Genomic DNA, 22,868 nt, shown 5'->3' with positions numbered 1-22,868 from the left:
GGAAGCGATGAAGACGAGGATGTGTTTTCTGAAGTTCGCTTCCTTTGAGGGAAAGTACGTCTCCGTTAGAGTGGTGCGGTGGCATAATGCTCCGCAAGATTCCACTAAGCCCACAATATTCTCCTCATGCCCTCACACAATGCGAGATGTCGTGATTCAACTAGTGGTGCACTTGAAGGCGACAACCAAACATTTACAAACAAGGTTGGGCAATCTCCACAACTTAATTGGAAGCTCCCAACAACACCACGAAGCTTCACCACAATGGAATATGGCTTCAAGATGACTTCTTCTGTCTGGGGTGCTCAAACACCCAAGAGTAACAAGATCTGCAAGGGATTAGTGGGGGAATCAAATTTCTCTTGGTGGAAGTGTAGATCAAGGCCTTCTTCTCCAAACCCTAGAGCATCAACAAGATTCGATGGCTAGGAGAGAGATCGGGAAGAATAAGCTCACGAGAAACAATGGAGCTTTTTCAGAAAATAGGCGAGGTCTCTTGGAGAAGAAGACCCACTTATATGGTGGAAGAAAATCTGATCGTTTTATGTCCACAAGCCATGTATAAGCAGTAGTACCACTCGGGTGAACGGTACTTCCGCTTGTATGGAAGTTCTCGGCTTCGCATACAGCTGACATAGCCAGAGGGGGCGGTAGTGCCACCGAAGCGGTACTACCGCTTCCTTGTCAGGGTACTTCCGCTTAGCACTATAGGAAGAGGACTTGGCGGAAATAGAGGAGGGCAGCACGGCAGTACCGTGCGTAGTGGTACTACCGTTGTCTACTCCCGCTCTAAATTCACTCGAGTAGAGAGATTAACGAGGGAGCAAAAAGTAAGTGGTAGTAGGCCGGAAGTGGAGAGCAGAAGTACCGCCCGAGCGGTACTACCGCTTCCACCTCAGCGGTACTTCCGCTTAAATGATGCAAAGGCACCAGCAGAACATATAAGTGGAAGTGACTGTTGCACCGTAGGACAGTATTACCGCTAGAGCGGTACTACCGCTCTGCCGTGCGGTATTTCCACTTATATAAAACCAAGGAAACCTAAGATATATGAGAAGCTCCAAAGTATCAGGAAAGAAAAGGGGTGCAAATGTGTACGTGATAATTCCACCCGACCTTTCCAAATGCGGACCCCCTCTTGATAGTACGGATTTTCTTACGACTCAAGTCCACCAGCATTAAATCGACAGAAAATAACCGTTCTGTCTTTTAACCACCAAGGGGATGAAAATCGTCTCATTGCACATATTAATCTCTGAAAGCTTAATGCACACGGTTAGTCCGCAAATGGCATTATCATCAACCACAAAAACTACGTGGGAAAATTATGCACTTACAATCTTCCCCTTTTTGGTGGGTTGATGCCAACACGGGATTTGCTATTTAAGTTAAACAATGAGGCGTACGAAAACCCAACATCTGCAAAATATAGACATGCTCCCCCTAGATGCGTGCTTTAATTAAATATGCCTTTGGAATGCAAAGAACACACACTAGGATCAACACGTCCCTATATTTTATAGACACGGCCATATACTTGCAATCTACGAAATATGAGTTATGGGCATGTAAGCAAGCATAGGAAATACAATCTCACATAAATAATGTAGACAATAGTAGGTAGTAGAGGTAACATACGTCTTACACCATAATTAAGTACCCACAAGTCTGGACTCCATAAACCAAACCCAAGCAAGCAAATAAAAGAGTTCACGAGAGAGGAAACGCGCAAATAAAATAGAACACTCGTGGCTCAACAACATTGTGGTCGTAGGATAACACCCTCTTTTGAATGTTCTGGTAGGATTACACCATAATAGTTAGGACGAACTTGTGCTGCTTTATGTGATCGTGCATGCCTATATCGTTTCTCTTCCACATGTTGTGTTCATTTGCTTTATTGCTTGAATTGTTGCTCTCTTGTCAATCTACAAGTGAAGTAGTATGTTGTCTATAAAGGCAGGATTCCAGGAGTATACATGTCATGGGCAACATGCAATGAACAAGTCAAGGGTTACCCATGCAGCTCCTATCGAGGAGGTTTTAGAAGTAGATAGCACGCAGAGGATGACTACCATCGATACCTTCTTCAAGAATAGAACATCAACGATGAACAAGTTCCCAAGGTTGTTGCCTTCAAGGGGGGCTTAAGACAAGATAGTAGATTGTGTGGGCCGAAGAACTTCATCATCGCCGTCCAGTTCATTGTGATTCCAGAGTTGTTCTACTCATGTGTTCACTATGGTCGTATGTAATGGATTGGTCACTTGCTAGGATGGTAGATGGTAAGCTCACTATGTAGTATATAATGTTATTAAAAAGAGTCTCTGTGTGAAGCCAAACAACATGCTTTGCATCAAAACATCCATATGCATGCAATCAAACACAACGCATAAATTGTTGCCTTGATGTAGGGGAGACAATATGCAGATAACCACACAATATGCATAACATGGTTTTCTGCGTGCATTACCTCTGCCAGGCACATGTGAGACACAAATGCAAAGGAGGAGAAATCGGTACAGGTAACCAAACGCATCCTTGAGCTCCCAAACATCGTGAGGTTGAGCTCACATAGCTTGATAAGACTCCCCGTGGATACACCTAGCGCCTATTAAAGAATGAAGTGCAAAGTTCCATTATTGATGAAACGACATCTCCCACGTCCCATTACCGATCATACGACATCTCCCATTGAAAGAAATAAACACACATATAACTTCAAACCTAAGTACCCCCGTAGGAAAAAACTTCAAACTTAGGTAGGATGGATCCATGGTCAGCTAGTGGTAAAGGCATACGACCAAGTCACGAACCATCTCATTGGTTGTTGCTTCTCAACACACATTTATCTTGTAGAGGTGAAGAGCCAACCACAGGCCAATTCAACCCCTGTAAAGCTTATTCTATCAATGTATAAAAACATTGTTTTTTCTTTAATTATGGACTTTTCGTTGAGGTAAACTCTAAGCATCTACTAGCTTTGTTTGTGATCGATGACAAAGCTCAAAGACACATCTAAAATAGCCACCACAACTTGATGCCAGAAAGGAGAAAAGAGATAGGGCAACCCTTCCACTAGCGTCCCTGGTGTTCCGTCACCTTCGTCTGGATGCTCTTATGGCGGCGGAAGGGAGGGGAACCCCGGGATCTTGTCCTATGTTCGTTCAACAACCTAAGATCTTTTAATTAGGGTCTTTGGGTTTTATGACCGTGGGTCCGACGATTGTGAATATGGTTCCTCCGGTTGATCCTCAATTGTGGCACCTCTCGTTGTCGATGGTGTTGAATCTAGGAGGCAATGTCTACGCCGTTTGGATTTTTTCATATCCGAGCGGGCATTTTGTGCATCTTTGTGGTGGTGTCGGGGTGATGACGTGAAGTTCGGGTCATGGTATCGAGAATGGCTCGCGACGTGTGGAGGCGTGTCCACAGTTCATCTACCTAGACTGGGTTCGGCCAACACTCGTAGCCTTGCGAGTATCTGTGGGCCATCTTTGATGTTTTTTATCGAGAGGAGTAATTTGCTATGCTAATCACGACGGCCAACATCTTTTGGTATATGTCAATGACTTCTCATCCTTTGCATCTACAAACACATGGGTTTAAACAAGTTTACTCCAACGAGACAGAAGCCCAAAGGCGGCAACAAGTTTTGCTCACAGGTGGATGCAGGAGGAAGAAAATTTTGACACTCCTAAACAACACCAACTAGTGGCAATATTTGGAACCTGGATCTACATGATCTCTGCTAGACATTTAAGTGAAAAATGCATCAATTGAGGTTACAAGAAAAAATGGTGCAAGAATGGATACAAGCATGTGCATTCAAAATTTACACATGACCATTTGCGAACTGTATGAAAATCAACAAATGATCAAACTTCATTGTAAGTTTTGTAACTTGTTGAGGAAAGAACCGCCTTATGATTTCTGCAGTCTTCAAATTGTATCCTAAGCTTCAAATTTTACATGTGCATGATCGTGTCCATTCTCTACATGCATAGCTTTTTCGTACTTCCTCCGTTCCTAAATATAAGTCTTTCTAGAGGTTTCACTAATGAACTATATACGGATGTATATAGACATATTTTAGAGTATAGATTCACTCATTTTGCTCCGCATGTAGACACCTAGTGAAATATCTTAAAAGACTTATATTTAGGTATGGAGGGAGTATTATTTATAACTTTAATGATGTGACATGCTAAACTTTGGAGACGAGAGCATGTGAAACCCAGGTCCAGATTATGGCTTTGCCGGCATCAGCCGGCGGTGTCCTACTGCTACGAGACCGTTGGTCCGCTTCAGCGTGACAACCCTGTAAAATTATGCACAGCTGCCCACCCAATTGACACCTGAGATCTAGCATCCGAGAATTGGATTGAGCCAATGAATATAGTTAAACAGGAGATGATATGGGTGTTCGGAAACAATTCTGTCACGTAGACAATTGCAGGAACAAATTTTGGAGCCTGTTACCCTGACAGATAAATTCTTAGCATTACTAGACAACTAACTTCACCATGACAGCTTTGCTATGGGGAACCAGAAATCACATTAGGGTACCATTTAATTTAAAACGAGCTCCAAGGTTCCGTCAGATAAACTAATCCAGTGATTAAATATTATAAACGATGGGTCCAAGAATCAGGACCAGTGAGATGCAGACTGTTGAGATCCAAATGACATATTTTACAACGGAGAAGATACCAATGGCGAACCTAGATCAAGGATTGGTTGGTTCCATGACAGGCATAACTAAACTATGTAGCAACTTGCATCGCATGCATCCATATTCTTTCGCCGGACAACAGCAGGAGCTAGGAAGCATCACCCTGACAGGCTATCCTATCCAACCAACTTCTTCCTTTCTTCCTGATCTGAAATGTAAAAAAATGGATGTAATTAATTAAAGAAGTTGCACAAGGAAATTATTATGTTACCTGCTATTGCAGCAAGATGGGGAATGAAGATAACTGGCTGTAACATCAAGCACTATGCAATGGATATCATTACCAAAGAAGTAGAATGTGCTTACATAAAAAGTGAGCAAACAAGAAAGAAACGTGTGCGGTTGTTGAGTTCCTAGAGGTGTCATCCTAAAAGGGGTTGTGTAACAGGGTACTGTAACAGCTAATGGCATTCAAAATTGCACCAGGGAAGGAGCCAATATGTACAGACTACAGAGTATTAGGAGATAGGATCTAGGCTCTTCGCTCAATCAATTAGTTTAACACATGTTCAATTGACAGAATAATCAAAGCGCTAGATTCTCATTGTCTTGAAAAAGGGTATCAAATTAGTAATATTAACTGCAACTTTCCTTTTCTGAGTGGAAGATTAAGTGACGACTAGCACTAGGAACTAATGAAGGGTGGCAACTACAAGATGCGGACACACACAAAAAGAATTGATATAAAAATGAATTGAGGAAGAACAATTGTGGACTCAACAAAGATGGACAGAACAGAATGGCATATTTAATAGGTTCCTTCTTCTTCTTTGACGTAAGATATTCGCTAAACTTCGTCGTATAAAAAGATGAGGTGAATTCAAGCATAAACAGTATACCTATCTGGTATTAAGTTCTTGCAGTTCAGATGCTACATCCATCTCTTTGTAGCTTTATTCCTTGAATCTTGGTGACTTTGTCGTCTAGTCTTTTTAAAGTCTCCATTAGAGGACATAAGTTGCTTCTGTCTACCAACCAAACTTGTTTCGACTTTCGGATTTAAACATTTCTCTTTGAGTGGGACAGTCGAGCGCACTGATGATTTTGCTGGAGGAAGAGATGTTTTTCGCACTGATACTCTAGAGCTTCCTGTGGATTCACAGTCTCCTGGAGTGCCGTCAGTGGGCTGCACATTAAGGAATTCTCTTGCTGTTACAGAAGACTCAGAATCCGATGATGATGGGCTAGTGCTGCTCATATCATATAAAATATTGCTTGACATCACTGGGAGTTCAGAGCAAGCTGTATTTAAGTTGACATAAGATGCTCTTTTAGCCCTAGTTAGTTCCACAACCTATCGTTATCAAACAAAAAGACATGAGAAGTCAGCATCTCACCAGAAAACAAATAATTTACAAATAACAACATACACACAGTAGAACCTAGTATAACTGCATACCATCTGCTTCAGAGCTGACATGTCTTTCTTCAGTTTGGATATCACCATGTTCTTCCTTCTGAGAATATCCTGCAGCTCTGCAATTCTCTACACACAAAAAGAGAAAATTGTTGTAAGAATATACCACCCGCAAAGTAGCATGCAAGCCTTGAGATAACACAAACCTTGGCATCAGCAGTGCTAGATGTATGTGCAGCTGCAGTCAGTTCCTTTATAATCGCATCCTTCTCTTCACATTCCTTCTGAATGTTATACAACTCTTGTTCTGCTGCCAGTGAACTTAGCTGGATAAAATTTACAAGTGTTATCAGTAAGAATTTTGTGTGTTTAAACATTGATCAAAGAATGATGATAAGAGCACATATGACATTAGCATAAAAAATCATATGCCATGGAAACATGCAGGTGTATGCAAACAGCACAGCTAATAATCCTAAATGAATATAAACACAAAAGGGATATTTCTGCCACATAAAAGTATGTTCTTAGTTACCTGATTGTCCCCGTTTACATGGTTGTCCACAGAGGATATGACACTCCAAATGTCTGAGAGGTCTGACATCCGGCGCTCCTCATGATCCACAAGACTTATACTAGACCTATCAACTACATCGCTCCGTGCCTCATCCATTCCACAGAAGTCCTGCACATTTGTCCCCCATAAGAGAATGTAAGGGAGAGAAAAGCACCTCTAGAAGCATACACTCTGTAAACAACCTTTATCTTGTAAGGAGTAGCAGCAGTCACTAGTTGTGAGCACGCGCAGCATCTGGTTCCCTCCTCATCCATTAGCTTCTTGCTGCTTACCAACTCAACCTTTTCACTCTGGGTGGAAACGAAACTGTCACACTTGACATATTGCTGTTGGAGGGAGTGCATCTCGCCCAACAGATCATCCAGCTTCTGCTGCATGCTTTGCAGCACCTCATCCTGCACAACGAAAACATTAGTTTGCCAATTCACTTGTATTGCTGATTCGACAAGCTAAAAATTTAATTAAAAGTATTGCTACACTATACAAATGTGCGCAACGTTCTAGTGAAGGTGGAGCCCAATCACCTATATAATATGAGATCTCATATAATAACTGAATAAACAGCACAAACTTATACAGGCACGTTTCCTAGCATATGGTGGCCACTGTGTATCCAAATAAGATCGAAATGGAGGAGATAAGAAGAATCAAACCCTAAAATGGATCGACCGCTGGAGCTGCTCGATGCGGCGGGCAGCGTGGGAGCGGGAGGAGGCGGCCGCCACGGTGGCGACGAGGAGAACGCGATGCATCGGGCTGAAGAGCTCCCACGCCGTCGCCTCGTCCGTCGGGAGGCCCGGCGCGGCCGCATCGGCTGACGCTGCCTCCTCGGCGCCGACGAGGCGGCCCTGGAGGGAGACCCACGCGTGTCGCCGCGGGCTCGCCGGCTCGCGGAAACGGCTCGAAAGGGCGCATCGGCGCCGGGAGGACGACGAGGACGAGCGAACGGACACGCGGGACGGAGGCGTCTCCGGGGGCGGGGTCGCCTCGCCGGCGGCGGGGGCGGGGGCGGCGACCATGGCGACGCGACGCGTTTCGATTTGGGGGTTTGTCGGCTGTGTTTGGGGCTTTTGGGCGGGTGGCTTCGGGAAAGTAGTTTTCGAAACGCCAAGTCCAGGCGACGCGTAAGGCGTAACGGACGAATCTTTTGTAGATACGGCCCATATGATCAGTCCCTGTAAAGGCCCAATCAAAATGTAACAGGGCCTAGTACTAACACCAATTGGGCCATATTTGACGGCACGCCGATGGAAGAACCACCGCAAGCAGCCATGGCGTCGGAGGCCGGCGCCGGCGTCGACGCCGACGCGTACCGCATCCGGCTGCTCGAGCTCGGCGACCTCTCCAGGGGCTTCTGCGACCTCCTCGCGCAGCTCTCCCCCTCCGAGCCCCTCACCGAGGACTCCTTCCGCTCCCGCTTCGCCGAGCTCGCGGCCCTCGGCGCCGACCACCTCGTCCTCGTCGCCGAGGACGCCGGCACGGGCCGCATCGTCGCCGCGGGGGCGGTGCTGGTGGAGCGCAAGTTCATCCGGCGCTGCGGCACCGTGGGGCACGTCGAGGACGTGGTGGTGGACGCCGCCGCGCGCGGCCGGGGGCTCGGGGAGCGCGTCGTGCGCCGCCTCGTGGACCACGCGAGGGCGAGGGGGTGCTACAAGGTTATACTGAACTGCACACCGGAGCTGAGGGGGTTCTACGCCAAGTGCGGATTCGTGGAGAAGAACGTCCAGATGGGGCTCTACTTCTGATCCGCCTCCTCGGATCTCTTCCTGGTGCGGATATTTTCTAGCTGTTGCCTGTATCGATAAAATGTGGTGGAAGAATTTGTGCTGTTGTGGTATGCTTTGAATTAGCTAACGATTTATGTTATCTGTCAATCCTTGCTGCTTTTGCATGAACTGGTAGTGATCGATATGCCTTGCAGTGATAACTATCAGGTCAAAATGTTGCGCATTTTTAATTTTTTTTAATTCTGATGAATACAGCTTGTTGCAGTTGTATTGAGATGATGACATCCAAATATCCAGTCTCGGGCTTGCTCATACTTTTCACTTGAAAGCACTGAAAGTAATTCTTGGAACCTCAGGAAAAGAGGTTGTGTTGTAACATCAATTTTATTACACATTTGCATTGGTAAAATCAAGAATACGAAATAAGAAAGCAAATTATTTCTAACTGTGTTTGGACGCTGGTGAGATTGTAAAAAGGGAGAGGGCTGAATATTTGAGGAGAATACAGACTATTTTAGCATCTGTTGAATGTGTGACTTAACAGGACATAGATTTTGGTGGATGGAGATTGTTTTTACCAGAAACTCGTGAATGATGGGAGTAATGTTCACTGCGGCAACAAAAATAAAGTACAGGTGGAACTGTAATTGTCTGTTTTATCTTTGGTGTTGCTTAGAAGATGTGGTGATCTGTTTAAGGCATTTGCATATGTACAGATGTAAAATGAAGATGAGTTACAGATAAATAATTTTTGAAGGTGTCTACAAAATGTGATATAGAATATGTTTTTCTGCATGTACTTTAGGCCCTGTTTGGAACGAAGGAAAAACATAGGAATTGTTGTGTATAGGTTTTCTGTAGGAATTTTTCCTTTGCTGCCGTTTGGAACAAAGAATCTTCTATCCTACATTCCTTTCAAATTCCTATGGATAGCATATTTCGGCCTTCTTTGGTTCATAGGATAGGATTATCATAGGAATAGGAAAGTTGTAGGAAATGAGATGACATGCATATCAAATCCTGTGAGTAGGATTAGGAAAAGAGATGTCATTTGGTTCACATCATAGGAATTTTTCCATTGAGTCTACGTTTTTTTTTCCTTTGAAATGTGGAGGATAGGAACCAATCCTATGTAGGAATAGGAATGCATTCCTATGAACCAAAGGGCTCTAAAGGAAAAATTCCTACAAGAATCCTATCCTATAGAATTCCTGTGAAATTCCTCTAAACCAAAGAAGGCCTTCATAGGAATTTCGGAGGAAATCAAACATGAGGCCGAACCTCATGTTTTATTCTCATTGTGTCCACAATTCCTGTGTTTTTCCTGTGTGGCATCCACCACAGTTTTGCAGTTTTCCTTTGGCTTTGGTTCTTGTAGGAATCCAGGATACGTGACATCTCAATTCCTGTGTTTTCCCTATCCCTACATTTTGAATTCCTGTGTTCCAAACGGGTATTTGGAGGAATCTATCACTTATCACGTTTACCATTTTAGGGATACTTCATTCTTTGTCACACTGCACTTTTTTCCCCTTTATGAATTTTTCCTATGGCACTGTTTTCTGATTATGTAAAAGATTATGTGCTAGTCATTTGAGTGTTTGCAAATTAACTTCTAGTGACAAAATTGTACAGCTTGAATTTCGTGGTGGTCTTCTACATCATGTGGCACTCGTCTTTCCCCACCAAAAAAAAAAGGGAAAAGAAAAAAATTGGTGCTATTTGAGTTGGAGGATGGTCTTACTGTGTTGGGGTGGTTGATGCACAAAAGGTAAAATTCTTGCTATGAATTCTCCAGTCACTTAGAAGCTACAAAGTTTGGGTGAATGAAATTGGATCACAAATGGCAAATCTTAATGGTTAAACTTGATGTTTATAGAAGATTTATGGATGGTACATTCAGAACGAGTACTCATTTTACCTCTCTGTGAAAGTTGACATTTTCTCTGTTACTATATCTCTTTTTGTTAGTGCGCTTCGCTTTTTGTGCAAGTGGTGGATACATATACAGCTACCTTGGTAGGAGTTGCAGTGTACATGAGACTGCACTAGATACATACAGTATTAATTATGAGGTTGTTAAGGGCATCTGCAAACCTTTGTATCCTTTATGGGTGCTTGCACTGGAAGCTTCAAAACTGTCAGACCATGCAATATTCAGTTACAACAACAACAACAGTAGAAACATCAGATTATTCAGTTACAACAACCCGATCCTTTTGCTTCACATTCATAAAGTAGTCAGCTCATTCCTTCTGGCGTAAACTTTCACTTCTTTGTTTTTAGCCTTCACTTGATCTATCATTCATGCTGACCCATGACAAGGAACTAGATCATTTCATTCGCAGTAGTATATTTTGTACCCCTCCGTTCATTTTTTGTAAGACGTTTTAGACATTTAAGACGACACCCAAAACAGTTCGATTTCAGCTGTCTAAAACGTCTTACAGAAGTGAACGGAGGGAGTTTTTTTTTTCATTTTGCTCTCAGCTATGCTGGCGGGCTTTTTAAAGATGGTGGACATATCTTGTTAGACCAGGTCAGGAAGAGCATGATGATTTCCATGCTGCCTACTTGGCTTCTCGTTATGTTAGTGACTAGCGGGTAGTCAAAACTCAGAAGGGTCGAGTCTGAAGAAAGTTAGTGGTGGATGAATATTCCGCAGTTGACTCGCATATACCTATGTAGTGGGAAGGGGCAAGTGACAAGAGTCCTAGGAAGGGTAGGGTGGAACAGTGGGTCTGGGATGGGACTGTATCTGACTGAGTAGTGCGAAAAATCTCACCCGACTCTGACCCTGGGTGCTAGTGGATCCCTGAATCAGCTTGTGCTGGATTGCTTCTTTTTACCACATTTTACTCTTATTTACCTCAAATCTGAAAATGGAATGATCTGGCTGTTTGTCATAGAACTCATGTGCAACCAGCTGATGATCTTTTTCCGTGAACAGGCTGTGGTGGTTTTTTTAAATTCAGAGTGTGTAGCTGGCCGGAAGAGTATGCATTATATTGTCAACAACAACAACACCAACAACGACAAAGCAATTAGTCCCAAACAATTCGGAGAGTGCATGCATTACTGTCGAAGAGTGAAAAATTTCTGGAGCGAGGCTTCTGATATGATATTCATACTGCCTCGCCTTTTCTGCTTAAAAATGTTATTCGGAGAGATGGCGCCCGCTTTGGTCCTGTGATGAAGTCGGCGCGAGCGCGGAGCAGATCCGACCATGACCATGGAGTGCATGGAAGAAGATGAGATTGGTCTGCACTCTGGTGCACAGGATCTGGGGAGCTTTCGCATGGAGGATCCCCAATGGTGGAGGGAGGCATTATTGACCTCCTGCGTCTGGCTGAATCACCATGATCCATCCATCCATCCATCCACTCTGCACGTACCCCACGAGAGTGACCGAGCCGATTCCTTGCAGATCTGCGTGACAGCTTCGTTGCCCAATCATGGCTGGGGTATCTTCATGTGTCCAGCCAGCCCTCCCCTTTGTGCCGCCAAAGCTGCGCACTAGTAGTACTTACATTGCAATTGCATCCCGGAATGATGCGATGCGGTGTACTGCTACTACTACCTAGTTGTGTGCCAACTTTTAACTGGACTCCACTGTTGTTGCAGTGCTTTGCTCCATCACCCAGACCCAGCCGTCCTGCCCACTTGCTGTGAAACACGCTCGTGCCGTTTTACCGATTTGTGCGCACAGCCGACTCTTATCGAGGCGGTACCATGTGTCTACTTCGGACCAGACCTATCCCTGTCCGACTGCCGTTCCTACTACTTACTCGACCGGCTGCTAGGTTCAGTGCAGCGGGATCACTGTACTGAGTACTGACCACGGCACCTTCTTGAATCTATACAAGATACTACTCCTACAACGCACGGGCTCGTTGTCGTGTAATGGCCGGGGCTGATGAGTAACCCGTGACCTTGCCGTAGCAGAGTATTAAACGGAAGTACAGTACAACCCCTCCAAGAGTGGAGGTACGGTTTTTTCCCTCTAGTTAGAACAACGATGCCGTCACGTCAACTGCTCCTATACCCAACCGGCACTGAGGCCCTTGCTGTGAGTTGTTCCTTGATTAGAACATTGGAAGAGGTCGCTTTTGGCCCGATCCAACAGCCTACCAACGTCCACCCACGCCCCCACTCGGATCGGATCGAGCGGTGCATGCTGGCTCACGCCGTGGATCGGGGTGGAGCCGGGCCGGCGGCGAGGGCGTACGTCAATCTGTACCCCCCACCTCCGTGCACCGTACGTTGAGAAACCGGGCAGAGCTAACGTGCGGCAACACGGTGGCGGGTGAGGAGGGAGCGCGTCCAAGCTCGCTTGAGAGCCATCCATCAATGGCGCTGGACCGCGGCGCAGTGGCTGGCATGCAGAGCCCCCATTACGGTGCGCCGGCCGGGCGCCGTGGTCCTCCGGCGACTCCCTGCCCGGCGAAGCCTCGTGGAGGGAGGGACCAGGTCGAGCCCGGACGCGGCACTCTTGGCACTCACTCCTCGATCGCTGCTAATGGCAATGATCGGTGTTACTCGGTGTAAGGTTGGTGCGTTACGTGGTAGCGCATGCAGTGTGAGGTTGGTGCCGACGTGCCGTACGTCGTGGATCGGTGGCTGGCTCCTCGACGTAACGCAAAGGCAGAATGGCAGAAAGCCTCTCTCGTCCGTACGTGCGGATGGGGATGGCACGTACGCACTGTAGCTCCGTATCAGGTCGATGGAGACTCGACCGGCCGGAGGTCAGCTAGCAATAGCATGCATGGCCTCCACTCCACACGGTTGTTATGCTTATACTCCCTCCGTTCCTAAATATAAGTCTTTTAAGCGATTTTACTAGAGAACTACATACGAAACAAAATGAGTAAATCTACACTCTGAAGTATGTATATATACATCCGTATGTAGTATTCTAGTAGAATCTCTAAAAAGACTTATATTCTGGAACGGAGGGAGTATAATAATTGTTCTAAAAATGAATATAATGGATGTATCTATGACTAAAATAAATCTAGATTCATTCATTTTTAGGACAAGTATTTCCGGACAGAGGAATAATATACTTATATATACGAGGAGATCGGTGTGAAAATTCCGCAACTATTTAACCAACCACTGTATGCTCTCCGGTACGTACGTAGTTGAGGCGGGCATGGGACTGTATCTGTATGCTGTACTTACGCTTCTAGCTGAGGTTCATCTTGACTAGTCGTGGCTGTCGTGCGGGGGTACGGGCGCAACTTCGTACGTGTGACGACCCAAATTTAACGGCCAATGAAGCCTCATTTACACACTGTAAGGTACAGAACCTGCGTTACGTTCGGCGTTGGGAGCCTTAACTAGGATGGACCAGAGCACGAGCCATGTAAAAAAATACGATTTCGTAACAACTTAACATATACTGTATTTTTTTACTCCAGTCAGCGCTACTTACCTGTTTGCTTTACTCTCGTAGCCAGTAGCTCGATGAGCCACCCGCAAAAAATATAAAGCAGGCAGCTCGATGGACCATCCGTCTCCTGGCTGAGCCCATCCATGGAAAGACAGACGTTGACAATGGTACTACCTCGCGAGGCCATACGGGGGAGCCACAGCCGCACGTCCATCACACGCGCATTCCTGTGAGCACTAGCTTAGCCACGAAGCCTGTGGTTTTTTCATCAAAAAAATTGCCACGAAGCCTGTGGCTGGCGTTGGACGCGCGCTAGCTTTGCTATAGCTTCCCTTTGCGGGCATGGCAGGGCAGGGAAGCAAGAAAAGAGCGGCACAGCACGGCCGGTGACGGCGTAGGTAGCTTAAAAGCGACGCCGACGCGGCCGGAGTAGGGGTAACTGGCTAGCTCGCGCTCGCGCTCATGTTTGCCCGCCGGTATCCGGACGCGCGCTTTAAAATCTGTGGACGGATCTTTCCGACGTGATGTCAACTCTGGCCTTTCATTTCTCAATCATCTCATCGTTGGTCGGTGGGTCGTGGCCTTTTAACCTCCAGCCGGTCTCTTGTAAAACAGAGTTGGATCCGGCCGAGTAAAACTTAGAGCATCTCCAACAGCCGCGCTTCGCCCCGTGTTCAAAAAATAATTTTACAGCGCACGCGTCGGCTGGTTTAGCGCAGGGATAGACGCTGGCTCCAACAGCCGCGTTATAATGCAGCGCGCGCGCCGCTCCAGCAGTGCCAAAAAATGCAGCGCGCGCAGCAGGCACAAACCACATATACATTTTAAAAAATAGTGAAAAAAACGATCAAACAAACAAAATAAATCAACAATAATAGTTATTACAACTCAAATAAATAGTTTCTCGTTCAAATACAACAAATAATGCAATAAACACAACCAATAGTTCATGAACAATACAATACAAATAAAGCAATCAAATCATGCTCTTTGTCGTCCATGCCATGCCCACCACTCTTCAATCAGATCCTTCTGAAGATCATTGCAGCCGACGAAAATACGAAATAGTTTGTGCATGTGCTCATCCTAAACCGGCGACGAAAATACGACTCCGGGTATGTGGGATCTCCACGAAATAGTTCTTCATCAATCTGTTATGGGCATCAATCATATCTCTCTAAATTTTTTCCCGACCCATAACCGAACCACCGTGCTTCGGTTTTTTATTGATATGCATAGCTATGATCATTGCAAGATCCTCCTCCTCTTCCATATCAAATTCTTCTTCGGAAGAAGCATACGACGAACTCATCTACAATGTTCAATACTATACTATAAAAAACTACAATTCAAAACATGCACCAAATTCATAAATTTGAAGCAATACATACCTTGTAGGCGTTTTGTCGAACACCTTGCGGGCGCGGCACGGCAGCGAGCGGTGGGGCGCTGTTCCTCGGACGTCGGAGGCGCGCGAGGGCCGGCCGGACTAGGAGGGGTGGGCGGAAGCGCGGCGGCGCGGGGAGGCCGGGGAAGCGCCTGAACGGGGGGCGCGGGCGGCGGCCGCAGCGGAGACAGGTCGGGGAAGCGCCGGCGGGCGCGGGCGGCGACGGCGGCTCGAGGATAGGCCGGTGCAGCGCCGAACGGTGGCGTGAGCGGCGGCGGCGGCGCGGTCGGATGGGCCGGTCGCGAGAGTGTACAGCGAGCGCAGAGAGTGGACAGCGCAGGAGATAGCAGGAGAGAGCGCAGAAGAAAGAAGGAGCGAGCGCGGGAGAGTCGCGCGCGCGGGAGCTGGCGCAGCAAATAATGGGCGCGGGATTGCGTTTCGGCCAGCGCGCTCAATTGGAAATGGCGCGAGCGCAGTTTTTGCGCGCCCGCTGGAGCTGCCGCCGCGTCGCGCGCGCGCTAAATACAACCTTTTTTACGGCGCGGCACTTGTATAGCGCGGCTGTTGGAGATGCTCTTAATGCTTGTATAATGCGAGTAACATGACGATTCGGAGTTGTATCCCGATCTAGTACAACTAGAAATGTGACTTAAATTAAAATGTTGGCTCTGAGATTACTTTCTTGCAGGAGTCGAGGAAGGATCTCTGGGCGTTACTTAATAAATCTGCTGCAACAATATGACTACATATGTGTTAGTGATGTGTACTCTTCTAATGCTGCAAGACACTGATGATGCTAATCTTTGATAGTACTAGATCTTCTCTCTATTCTTGCATTTTTGTAGCCAGTTCAAAGATATAGCCACATTCCTTTGATACTGATGCATACTTAGCATAGTTCTGATGTCTACTCATCGTTGCTTTGCTCTTCCTTTTTCTCTTGATATGATTGTTGCGACCAGATGATGGAGCCCAGGAGATGGCTGATCTCACCAACAACTACTACCCCCAATGGAGCCTACTACTACGTGGAGGACGCTGACGACCATGAGTAGACCTTGAGTAGTTAGGAGGTATCCAGACAGGAGGCGTCGCCTCTTTGATCCATGTTATGTTTGTGCTAGCCTTCTTAAGGCAAAACTTGTTTTCTATGTCTGTACTCAGATATTATTTGCTTCTGCCGACTCATTTGTATCCGAGCCCTCGAGGCCCGTGTCTTGTAATATGACGCTTCTATGACTTTAATTTGTGTCTAGAGTTGTGATGTGATATCTTCTCGTGAGTCCGTAATCTTGATTGTACGCATTTGCGTGTATTATTAGCGTACAATTAAGTTGGGGACATCACAGTTGAGGGTCATATTGGGATGGAAGAGGGTGTCTGTGGCCTGCAGGAAGTGCCCGGCGACCCCATCTGTGGCATACGAGCAACCGATGAGCCCATGCTCACCACGGCCATGGCGACATCGGAGAGAATGGTCGGTTGTCCATGGTTGACAAGGGCCTCCTTCTTGACGACGGTGTCCTCCTATTGAGCGGCAGACGTGATGGCTGTACTCGAGCTCGAAGAGTACAAGAAGACAGTCGACCCTGCCGACTTAATGCGCTCAAAGAAGCCAGCTTCTGAGTCCGCGTTCCAGTCGGCGGGAGAGACTAAGAAGGTCAGCATCCACCCGACGGACGAGTCTGCCGCCCCGACGAACATCTCCATCATCCTAGATCCTAAATAGGAAGCCGAGCTCACCCAATTCCTCCGTGAGAACTGGGACATCTTCGCATGGAAGCCATCTGACATGCCGGGTATACCTAGGGAGTTGGTTGAGCACCGACTGCATGTGGATCCCGCCGCTCGGCCTGTCCGAGAGCGCCTGCGCCGGTCCGCCACGCACAAGAGGAAGGCAATCGGAGAAGAGGTGGCTAAGCTGCTAGCTGCCAACTTCATTCGCGAGGTTCACCACTCCGAGTGGCTCGCCAATGTAGTCATGGTGCCCAAGAAGGACAAGTCACTCCGAATGTGCATTGACTTCAAGCACCTCAATAAGGTCTGCCCGAAAGACCATTTTCCGCTCCCCCGCATAGATCAAATTGTCGATTCAACTGCGGGATGCGAGCGTTTGTCATTTCTTGATGCCTACTCGGGTTATCATCAGATCCGTCTGTATGGTCCCGATGAGTTGAAAACAGCTTTCATCACCCCGTTTTGGTGCTTCTGCTACATCACTATGCCTTTCGGTCTCAAGAATGCCGGAGCTACCTTTATGCGCATGATCCAAAAAATGTCTCCTCGACCAGATTGGTCGCAATGTGGAGGCATACATGGATGATATCGTAGTCAAGTCACGCAAAGGTTCCGACCTGCTGACTGACTTGGCAGAAACATTCGCCAACCTTCGTAGGTACGATATCAAGCTAAACCCAGCCAAATGTTCATTCGGTGTTCCCAGCAGAAAGTTACTCGGTTTCTTCATTTCTGAACGAGGGATCGATGTTAACCCCGAAAAGATCGGGACCATCGTCCGAATGGAGAGGCCGGTCAGAATACACGATGTTCAACGGCTCACAGGTTGCCTAGCGGCTTTGAGCAGGTTCATCAGTCGACTCGGCGAAAAAGCACTTCCTCTGTACCGACTCATGAAGAAGTCAGATACCTTCGAGTGGACAGACGAAGCCCAAGTCGCATTCGACGACCTCAAAGTCCTACTTTCCACCCAGCCGGTTCTTACTGCTCCGCTCAGTAAAGAGCCCCTTCTTCTATATATCGCGACTACAAATCAAGTCGTCAGTACTGTTCTTACAGTCGAGCGAGAAGAAGAAGGCAAAGCATACAAAGTTCAGCGGCCAGTGTACTACGTCTCCGAAGTCCTGACACCTTCCAAGCAGAGGTATCCCCATTATCAAAAGCTTATCTATGGGATCTATATGACTGCAAAGAAGGTGGCCCATTATTTCCAAGACCACTCGGTATGTGTCGTTTCTGATGCTCCGTTGTCGGAAATTCTCCACAATCGGGAAGCATCGGGCCGAGTGGCGAAGTGGGCGATGGAGATGTTGTACTGCGACATCAAGTTCGAGGCCAAGAAAGCTATTAAGTCTCAAGCCCTGGATGACTTTATAGCAGAATGGGTAGAACAACAGCAACCGACTCACATCTACTCGGCTCATTGGACAATGTTCTTCGATGGGTCTAAGATGTTGAATGGATCCGGCGCTGGTGTTGTGATCGTATCGCCAAAGGGCGACAAGCTCAAGTACGTGCTTCAGATACACTTTGATTCCTCTAACAACGAGGCAGAGTATGAAGCTCTTCTCTACGGATTGCGCATGGCCATCTCATTCGGCGTCCGTCGCCTGATGGTCTACGGCGATTCGGACTTGGTGGTCAACCAAGTGATGAAAGAGTGGGACGTAAGGAACCCCACCATGACGACATACTGCAATGCAGTCAGGAAGCTGGAGAAGAAGTTTGAAGGTCTAGAACTTCATCATGTTCCAAGACTGAAGAACCAAGCAGCGGACGAGTTGGCGAAACTCGGATCCACTCGGAGACCAGTCCCGAGTGATGTCTGCCTTGAGCACCTCCATCTTCCTTTAGTTAAAGAAGATCCCTTCACGGAAGAACCAGTACAACCCAAGAACGCAACAGATCCGACTGAAGTCGATGTGCCTGCTGTGGTTGATCTGGTCACAGAGATTCTGGTAATCATTCCCGATTGGACTGTGCCGATTATGGCATATATCCTGAGACAAGAACTTCCAGAAGATGAAGTCCAAGCCCGGCAAATAGTTCGCAGGTCGAAGGCATTCACTGTCATTGACGGTCAATTGTACAAGGAGAGTGTTTCAGGCGTCCTCCAACGTTGCATTTCCCCAGAGGAAGGACAGTTGATCCTAGAGGATATCCACTCGGGAACCTGCGGCCATCACGCTTCTTCGAGAGCAATCGTCGCCAATGCGTTCAGAGCTGGATTCTTCTGGTTGCAGGCTAACGAGATGGCCAAAGCTATGGTCGATCGATGCGAAGGCTGTCAGTTCTACTCCAACAAGTCCCACAAGCCAACATCTGCACTAAAGACAATCCCACTTGTGTGGCCATTTGCAGTTTGGGGATTAGACACAGTCGGACCATTCAAGACAGGCCAAGGAGGCTACACACATCTGTTGGTGGCAGTCGACAAGTTTACAAAATGGATAGAAGCCAAGCCCATCAAGAAACTCGACGCCTCCACAGCCGTTAAGTTTGTCAGGGACATCATCTCCAGATTCGGAGTGCCTCACAGCATAATCACGGACAATGGGACAAACTTCGACTCGGACAGATTCAAAGGTTTCTGTGCGAGTCAGGGTATCCGAGTGGATTTTGCTTCCGTAGCACATCCGCAATCCAATGAACAAGCTGAGCGTGCGAATGGACTTATCCTTCAAGGTTTGAAGCCTCGACTCTTGCGAGAGGTAGGACATGCTGCTGGTGCATGGGTAACCGAGTTACCTTCAGTACTTTGGGGCCTCCGCACCACTCCGAACAGATCAACAGGGCGATCACCGTTGTTCCTCGTCTATGGATCAGAAGCGGTCCTTCCGAGTGACCTGCTTCACAATGCCCCGCGAGTCGAACTCTTCTTCGAAGCCGAAGCAGAACAAGCAAGGCAAGATGGAGTCGATCTTCTAGAGGAGGAGCGCGAGATGGCACTTACTCGCTCAACAATTTACCAGCAAGATCTGCGACGTTTTCATGCACGTCATGTCAGGAGCCGCACATTCCAAGCTGGCGATTTGGTGCTCCGAGTGGATCAGCAAAGACCACACAAGTTGGCTCCGGCCTCGGAAGGGCCTTTCATCATTTCCAAGGTGCTGAACAACAGGGCATACAGACTCTACAACATTCAGAGGGAGACAGACGAGCCGCGCGCATGGAACGGAGACCTCCTCAAGCGTTTTTATACGTGATCGTCGACTGAAGCAGTATAACGAACGAGTTTTGATGAAATAATATACAGCAGATTCAGAGTTCTTCCGCGGTTGCAGACTACGGTCACACACACAAAAAAACTTAGCTGCGATCCTGAATCGCCTAAGTACTACCTTCCTCCGAGTGTGCACTTCACGTCGCACTCGGGGACTTAGCTGCGATCCTGCATCGCCTAAGTACTAACTTCCTTCGAGTGTGCACTATACGTCGCACTCGGGGACTTAGCTGCGATCCTGCATCGCCTAAGTACTAACTTCCTTCGAGTGTGCACTATACGTCGCACTCGGGGACTTAGCTGCGATCCTGCATCGCCTAAGTAATACCTTCCTTCGAGTGTGCACTATACGTTGCACTCGGGGACTTAGCTGTGATCAAGAATCACCTAAGTAATAACTTCCTTCGAGTGTGCACTATACGTCGCACTCGGGGACTTAGCTGTGATCAAGAATCACCTAAGTAATACCTTCCTTCGAGTGTGCACTATACGTCGCACTCGGGGACTTAGCTGCGATCCTGCATCGCCTAAGTAATACCTTCCTTCGAGTGTGCACTATACGTCGCACTCGGGGACTTAGCTGCGATCCTGCATCGCCTAAGTACTAACCTCCTTCGAGTGTGCACTATACGTCACACTCGGGGACTTAGCTGTGATCAAGAATCACCTAAGTGCTAACCTCCTTCGAGTGTGCACTATACGTCACACTCGGGGACTTAGCTGTGATCAAGAATCACCTAAGTACTAACCTCCTTCCAGTGTGCACTATACGTCGCACTCGGGGACTTAGCTGCGATCCTGCATCGCCTAAGTACTAACCTCCTTCGAGTGTGCACTATACGTCGCACTCGGGGACTTAGCTGCGATCCTGCATCGCCTAAGTATTAACCTCCTTCGAGTGTGCACTATACGTCGCACTCGGGGACTTAGCTGCGATCCTGAATCGCCAAAGTATTAACCTCCTCCGAGTGTGCACTATACGTCGCACTCGGGGACTTAGTTGTGATCAAGAATCGCCTAAGTACTAACCTCCTCCGAGTGTGCACTATACGTCACACTCGGGAACTTAGCTGTGATAACGAATCACCTAAGTCTTAATATTCTCCGAGTACACACTAAGTGTTGCACTCGAAACAACATTCAAGCAAAAGACTAAATGTTTTCATTCCGACTCCAACAGTCTAGAAACAATAATTGACTCGGTGCGGATCAAGCTTACCCGCACCGATTTAAAAGTATGACGGCCAACAGAAGTGGCCAGAGTATCTTACAGGCAAACACTCGGCATACCGAGGATAAAGTTTGATCATGCGTCAGCTGGGCCGACGTCAGGACTGGAGGGCTCCACAAAAGTATCCAAGTCGATTCCATCAGCAATGCGGGTAGCAGTCTCCAGGAACGTCTCCATGAAGTCTTCAAATCGAAGCTTCTTCATGTTGGCGACCTTCAATGCTTTCAGCTTATCTTCCCGCACCTCCTTGCAATGGACTCGGACCAAGGACAGCGCAACATCAGCACCGCAACGCGCTGCCGATTTCTTCCAAGATTGCACTCGGCTCGGAACCTCCTCCAGTCGGACCGTCAGGGTCTCCATCACCTCCCGCGACTCGTCTTCTGGCCAAAGTTCCTTGTTAATTCGGCCGACGACTTCTCTCAGTCGACCAATGAAAGGACCTACTTTGCCTACGCGGATATGTGCTCGGAGCAGATCCCGATTGGCGTCCTCGCCGAGTGGAACTTTGTCCTTAACAGACCGCTCCACAACCGCCGCTTCAGCTTCAGGGTCTCCGCAAAAGTCTGCAACAAATGAGCAAGCAGACAATGAAAACCGAGTGTACGGCACACGGTACAACCACTCGACAAAGCATAAGACTTACCAGCCAGACGAGTCATCATTTGCGCAGCCCAGTTGGTGACATACTTCTCTTGAGCTATGCATCGTCTGTTCAGGACGCCTATCTGATTGTGACACTCAGTCCTCTATTTCTTCAGTCTCTCCACCTCTGCCATCAACACCCTGTTTGCTTCCAGGGCCTCCTCCAAAGACTTCTCTCGAACTTCCAGCGCGTCTTTCATGCCGGCCATGGTGAGCGTTGCAGCTTCCAGTTCACCAGCATATTGGTTCCTTTCCGCTCTAAGGGCTTCATAAGCAGTTCCCATTTCACAAGTTTTCTGCACCAAGAAACAAAGGGTAATCAACAAGTTTATCAGTTCACAGGCTAAGTTCTTCAGACCCCTGCCGACGCAAGCAGTCGACAGCAGTCTCGGGGACTACACCCAGTGGGTTCACTAAGAGTGACCCCACTGGCATGCACCTCAAATAGGTCTGCCCTATTGAGGTGCACGTTTTCACCTACGCCTCCGAGGCCAATACTACTCGACCTGCGTGCAATTTACTCTCGGGGACTCTTACCGCAAGAGTGCTCCGACTGCAGTAAGTACTTGCACTCGGAAATCTTGTCTACGGACAAAACCAAACTAAAGACCAAATGTATAAAGACAACTGTCGGTGCAAGCACTCGACAGAAGTCTCAGGGACTACACCCACTGGGTTCACTCGGAGTGAATCCATTGCAAAAACAATACCACCCAGTGGGTTACAGGAGAAAAGTAAATACTTACTAGACTACTTACTCGGATGTCGTCGCGCAGCTCCAAGCTCCGCTGGTACAACGCCGCAACCGAGTCGTAAACCCTCTTGGCTTCTCCAGCCATGAGTTCCGCCTACAC

General features: G+C 47.4%; 2 protein-coding genes across 4 annotated transcripts; one reads left to right on the top strand and one right to left on the bottom strand.

The window, feature by feature from the left end:
• Positions 1-4,600: 4,600 nt before the first annotated feature.
• Positions 4,601-7,688, bottom strand: LOC123396935. Its single transcript, XM_045091693.1, has 7 exons — positions 7,323-7,688; positions 6,852-7,064; positions 6,628-6,777; positions 6,299-6,418; positions 6,135-6,221; positions 5,575-6,029; positions 4,601-4,883 (listed from the first exon to the last, which is right to left on the bottom strand). Exons 1-6 carry the CDS (start codon positions 7,686-7,688, stop codon positions 5,607-5,609), a joined length of 1,359 nt encoding a protein of 452 aa, XP_044947628.1. The 3' UTR covers positions 4,601-4,883; positions 5,575-5,606.
• A 199-nt stretch (positions 7,689-7,887) lies between these two features.
• On the top strand, positions 7,888-11,564 carry LOC123399381 (glucosamine 6-phosphate N-acetyltransferase 1-like). 3 transcript variants are annotated; one of them, XR_006610363.1, is made up of 3 exons: positions 7,888-8,438; positions 10,032-10,167; positions 11,347-11,564. XR_006610363.1 is itself a non-coding variant. In XM_045093795.1 (2 exons), the coding sequence occupies exon 1, from the start codon at positions 7,917-7,919 to the stop codon at positions 8,412-8,414; it is 498 nt and encodes a 165-aa protein (XP_044949730.1). In that variant the 5' UTR covers positions 7,888-7,916; the 3' UTR covers positions 8,415-8,438; positions 11,347-11,564. The 3 variants fall into 3 exon arrangements, 2 of the variants coding, with proteins under 2 accessions (XP_044949730.1, XP_044949729.1); XM_045093795.1 differs by lacking the exon at positions 10,032-10,167; XM_045093794.1 differs by lacking the exon at positions 11,347-11,564 and having other exon boundaries at positions 10,032-10,304.
• The last annotated feature ends 11,304 nt before the right edge of the window (positions 11,565-22,868 follow it).

Source organism: Hordeum vulgare, chromosome 5H, assembly GCF_904849725.1.
Source record: "Hordeum vulgare subsp. vulgare chromosome 5H, MorexV3_pseudomolecules_assembly, whole genome shotgun sequence".
NCBI lineage: Eukaryota > Viridiplantae > Streptophyta > Magnoliopsida > Poales > Poaceae > Hordeum > Hordeum vulgare.
This window is presented reverse-complemented; position numbering and strand designations above follow the sequence as displayed.